At 39.1% G+C, this 5824-nt stretch overlaps 1 protein-coding gene across 1 annotated transcript; it reads right to left on the minus strand.

The window, feature by feature from the left end:
• Window positions 1-760: 760 nt before the first annotated feature.
• LOC124279545 (transient receptor potential cation channel subfamily V member 4-like) lies at window positions 761-4452 on the minus strand. The gene is made up of 2 exons (XM_046715363.1): window positions 4393-4452; window positions 761-3848 (listed from the first exon to the last, which is right to left on the minus strand). The coding sequence occupies exons 1-2, from the start codon at window positions 4409-4411 to the stop codon at window positions 1477-1479; spliced, it is 2391 nt and encodes a 796-aa protein (XP_046571319.1). The 5' UTR covers window positions 4412-4452; the 3' UTR covers window positions 761-1476.
• Window positions 4453-5824: the final 1372 nt, after the last annotated feature.

Genomic DNA, 5824 nt, shown 5'->3' on the forward strand with positions numbered 1-5824 from the left:
TTTGGGGAGAAAAAGTAAAAGAAACATTAAAAGGGCGTTAAAGAATTTCAAGGCATTTAATGTAGAGCCGAGCATGCTACAAAGAAACACATGCATGATATCTACTATACATCATAACAATGTGATAACATGCATTAAACAAGTGAAACGATGTTTTAGCCACTATTTTCATTCTTCCTAGTCCTAGCTTCTTCCACAAAGAATGTCAGAATATCCAAAGCTAACATTTATTACTACCGTTTAATAAACTAATGCATAACCATTAAAGCATATTACTCTAAACAACAATACAATATTAAAACGGCCTTTAGATCGCCAACAACTGAAGATAGATCACAATTCTAGAGACCATGGGAACTTTCAGTACTTTTTCTACCTGCATGGACCCTAGCTGGATTTACACCATCCCCTCAGCTATTGGCGATTATAGACAAAGCCAACCACAAATTTATGTGACATACATTCTACGATTAAAAACCTTGTAGCCTTACATTTACAATGAAAGACTTGTTTTATATACCCCCTCAGGAGGACAATAATTTTACAATAATTTAACTCCCTTTGAGGATAGAGCCACTAACAATACAAGTTTGCTAATTTAATCTACTAATTCTGTAATAACAGATCTATTTACAGAACATATCAATCAAAATTTTGTAATTCATTCCATTTTTTCTTACAAAATAAAAGATTAAATGCAAATGAACTCTATTTGAAAGATCCAACGTGGATGAAGCTGTGAAATAAGTATCCCTTGTAATGGTAAACCGCAGAGTGGCAGCTAGAAATGATATAAACGTATAGTCCTTTTCTACACTGATAAAACCCACAAACACTAAATTTGTGTATAGTGCTGACAACCCACGAATTCCACGCTTTCTGTCCAACGTTAAACAATGTTTCTGATTCATCTCCATGTGTACTTATGTCCGCAGCTGATATCAAAGGTGTTTTAACTATGGATCTTTGTGTTATTTGTTTTTCATATAAATAGCGTCATTGCTTCCATATTCAATTTGATCCAGAAAACATGTTGCGTGGCTTTCAGATTGTTGTTTGGAACAAAAGAAACCAGAATAACAGAATACATATACCATAAAAAATGTATCTATTAAGAGATTATTACAACACAGACAGAATATTCTACATTCTGTGGAATCTAAACCAATATCAAAGAAAGAGTTCTAAAATTGTAAATTCTAAAATTAGAATATCAAAACAAATTCCCGTTAATTTATATCAAATGTATCTGTTGAACAAAGAGACGATTCTTTCTTTTCGACTACATCATGAAGATTCCGAATACAGATAGCCTTCAGGTGGGGGGTTGTTTGTTTGAGTAGGTAACCGCTCGCTCTGGCATATAATGGTATCATAAAGTAGTCACATCTGCCGCATTCTGACGTGTGGTCAATACTGAAGAGCCGGCTTGGTGAGTTTGTTGATAGTGCCATCGCACCAGTGCTCGCGTATGAACTAGTACTGATAATGGTAAATTCGCAAGGCTCTGGTTCCATCATAACTCTCGGACTCTTGGAAATCCAATAACCTATCCATTTTAGTATTAAGTTCCTCGCTCTTTTTCACCTGTTTTCGGAGAATATGCTCAGTATTTGCTGGATAATCTGCTGTATTGCTTCGAACCTTCCTGTAAGACATCACAAATCTCTTTTGAGAGTAGCCACCAGCAGCTGATTGGATGCCTTCATCTGTATTTTCACCAATTGATACTTCAGGATCAACCCCAAGCCTTGGGAATCTATTTGGTAGTTTTGAGGTCAGTTCAGAATACCAACCTTCAATAAAGATGATGACTGATAGCTTTTGTAACCGCCAAACCATTTCATTGTTTGTTTGGGTGTCCTGAAATCGATTGGTCATTACGCCTATGAGGGCATTGATCATCAGCAGAAAGATGATCAATATAAACAGAGCAAAGAGAAATAATATTATCCCATCTTCGCGGGATTTCAGCAGCTGATCAATTTCTGTTAATCCAACCATCAGTTTACCCATGGTAAGCAATGACATACCGTAATCTGAAAAGTCATCTACAACAGTAGCATTTGCTTCATTGTGTAGAAACGATGCATGCATGCAAGCCGTGAAAACAAACACCTGCATCAGGATTAAGACGGCAAACGGCACCACAGCTGTAAACAAAGCCTCATTCAAAAGTACAACATACACACTGAAACGTCTGAATAATCGCAGGAAGAACAATATTGGCCATGTACCTACAATTATAGCCAACACAAGAAACGTGCTTTTGTAGTCAGCAAAAAGTGAATTAGGTATCCTGTAAAATATAAAGTCAGCAAATAAAAAAGTAGCAAACAGGACAAAGGTAACCCTATACACAACATTGTGGTGCACCGCTGTCCATGCAAATGGTTGCTTCGCAAACCAAACTCGAAGTGGGAATTCTTGTACAAAGTACAAAATAGAACATACAAAAGTAAGAATGTTACAGAATTCAAGAAATCCACTTGGCCAGTATATTCCTTCAGTAACACCAGCTCTGGCAACAACATACACACACAGCAAACAAATCAGAGAGACGTGGAATAAACCCAGAAACAGTAAGGGACACCCGTATGCATCCATTTTACGACGAACCATTTCTTCAAAAACATCTCCACGAACCAGTTCAGTTGCCACTGGTAGTCTCTGACAACAGAGTAGCTCAGCAACAAAATTGTTAGCAAAGGAACCGTTTTCAACTCTGGGTTGACCACTTCCCTTGTCACGTTCAACGTCATTTGACCTGGCATCTGTGGATCCAGGGGAGTGTGTCTGTTTATACCCTGGGTATACCTTTTTATCGTCAGACCCCATTTTGTCCGTCGGTGGTGGAGGCTTCTGAGCTTCCACAGACAGAGGCTTCTGAGCTTCAATCAATGCAATTTTGTCCATCTCAGTCACATCAAAGCGTCGTATCTCGTAGAGTTCATCGTGGGGATGTTCAATGAGATAGACTCCTTTAACTTTGAATAAGTAGGCAAACAGTTTAATGTGACCGCTTTCTGTTGCAAGCTGAAGTGCTGTCATGTGATTTTTGTTTTGTGTAAAAAATAGCTTTTTTTTGTAGTCAATAACATCTTCTCCAGCATCCCTTGCCGTTTTTTCCATTAATGACTCCAAATATGACATCATGTCTACTGTGCGTTCCTCACACGCAGGGAAGCAGTTTACAAATCGCATGATGCTATGGAGAACTGTATCTCCTCTGTAGTTCTGCTCTTTGAAAACATCCGCTTTTTCCGCAAGTAATTCCATGATTTTCACAAATCTATTCTCTGGTTCCCTGTATGTATCGTATTTGTTTGAGTCGTTCATGTAGCACAAGACAGCCGTGTGGAACGGTAACTGCCCCATGAATACAGTTCCGTTCATTCGTTTACCAATCCAGTCACATTGCTTCTTTGAAACCTTTTCCAGCATGAGTTTTACCAAGAGATCATTACCCTGGGCAACTGCAATGAGGAAGGGTGTCAGTCCTTTGTAAGCGTCCCTCGTATCGGGCCAAGCACCAATGTCGGTGTCGATAAGATCCTGGGTATCTTCCAAAATTGCTGTAGCTGTTTTTGTCTTATTAGCACATACTACTAAATGTAGAACTGTGTGGCCCCAGAGTTCTTCAAATTCTTCTCCCTCATGTCTATCTGTGTATTCCTTAGACCCTTCCCTATCTTCTTCCATTCTTCTGTATCGGTAATATCTGATCGTGCCTGTCGTGTCTTTTTCCTTTTTGTTGTTCACTTCGTTTTTGTAATAATCAAGACATTCGGTATCTGTTACTCTCCGAGACACAATCTTCTCCACAAAACGTTCGAAGACTTTCCAGTCTGAAAAAAACATTAAACATGCATTGGGTGAAAAAACAAAAATGGCATATGTCTCAAAACAGTTTTCCTTGAATGAACGTTGAACTTGAAATGAGCTCTGAAATATGCACACAGCATTAGATAATACCATGTACATTATGCGATACATGAACCTACACTGCCCTTTTTGACTTGGTGTTTGTGGAAAACAGCACTTAACACCAATGTTCAACACGAATTAGAGTGTATTTACTACATAGAGTGTATGTCATTATCCATGTTTTAAGTGTTCTTGGATTTCGTTATGTGTTGATTTCTAAGATGAAACTAAAACTTAAACCAGAAATCAGGCCGTAAAAGAACTGAAGAGTCAAACAAAGCAATAATTTCAGGCAAGCTGATTTGGTTGTCACATGTCATCGTATCACAATTGCGTAAATCGATGCTCATGATGTTGATCACTGGATTGTCTGGTCCAGACTCGATTATTTCCAGACCGCCGACATAAAGCTGGAATATTGCTGAGGGAGACGTTTAATAACAAACAAACAAACAGCATACTTACCAGAAAGAACTTCTCGCATTTGCTTCCAAGTCAGTCGCTTGTCGAAACACTTGTCCTCAGAACCCTGCATCGACATGCATCCATTTTAACGAGTGTTTTATACAAAAATATGGAATTAAGTTAATTCTCAGCATCTAACACGAAATTAAATGTATACTCGTTTGAATATTGTAATATCAATTTCACGAAGCAATGAGAGGGTGCTTCCAGTGAATATCTTCCTAGTAAATCACGTCTTTATGTTCCATTTGAGAGATGACGCAGGTAAGGCATCATTTCATTTTCGGTGGTGATATGAAGAGGCTGGAGATTTCTAATTTAATATTAATTTTCGGTTCAATACATACGATTTTTAATCTGCATGAACGAATGGAAGAATGCTGAACGAAGAGTTCAGACAGCACACAATTTCATAAAAATCTCCCCTAAAATATTAAGGGAATCAAACCAAAAGACGTGGACATAATATTAGTAAAATCTAAATATTTATTTGTATACTTTTCCTGCACTACTTACTTCCTGCACTTATTGCTTACGGGTCGAAAAGCGTGGCTTGCCAGACGATGTTAAAAGACGTAGAACTGCAATCACTTCCTGGTCTTGGCTGCTACTCGTCTGCGCATGCGACACCAGAATGTGACGTCAGCCACCTCAGATTATTGCCAGAAATCCCACAGAAGGCACACAAAGCGGGGACGTAGCTGATAGCGCAGGGTGGGCCCTTATCATAAGTAGTTCAGGATAAGTTTACAAATATAAAAGATATTTAGATTTTACTAAATTTTTAACTAATCCTGCACTACTTACTTCCTGCATTTTATCCGACAGGCTAAAAGGTGGGCGTGTAATCTGAGGGATCGCCTTGCTTACATAATATTAGCCAGCTCAATCCGTAAATCCCGTGCTCGGGAAGCGTTGGTAATGCGCCTAGAACAGAGAGCGAATCAGCGAGTGACGATCAGGCAGTGGTAATTCGCAAGTAAGATCGATTTATAAATGAAAAGAACCACTAATTTTAAATCTGGCGAAGCTTAAGGAATGCAGTAAAAAGCATGGACTTGAAAACACAAGGATAACTCCTTAACATACCTAGTTGTTTCTGCAGAAAACAACTCATTCCCCACATGGTGGTCCGTGGGAAGAAAACACAAGGCAGGAGAGTCACTTTCTTCGGGGGATGGCGAGTTGCTGAGCAACCACCTATGGCCCGAAGCTGTGGACATCGTTAACGTCCTTGACAGCCATGTCACGCAAATAATGACTGGCAAAAACCGTGTACGACCACCAAAAACAACCTTGCATAATGGATGACACAGTACAATTACTGTGAAGTCAAACGCACGAATCTCGTGTGGATGAGAGGACGTAGGAGGGTCCAACCCAGCCGCTTTATATGCCTGAAGAATGGTCGTTCTCAACCATAAGGAAATTG

This window comes from Haliotis rubra, unplaced genomic scaffold (genome assembly GCF_003918875.1).
Source record: "Haliotis rubra isolate DU_JTF1 unplaced genomic scaffold, ASM391887v1 Scf252, whole genome shotgun sequence".
Lineage (NCBI taxonomy): Eukaryota > Metazoa > Mollusca > Gastropoda > Lepetellida > Haliotidae > Haliotis > Haliotis rubra.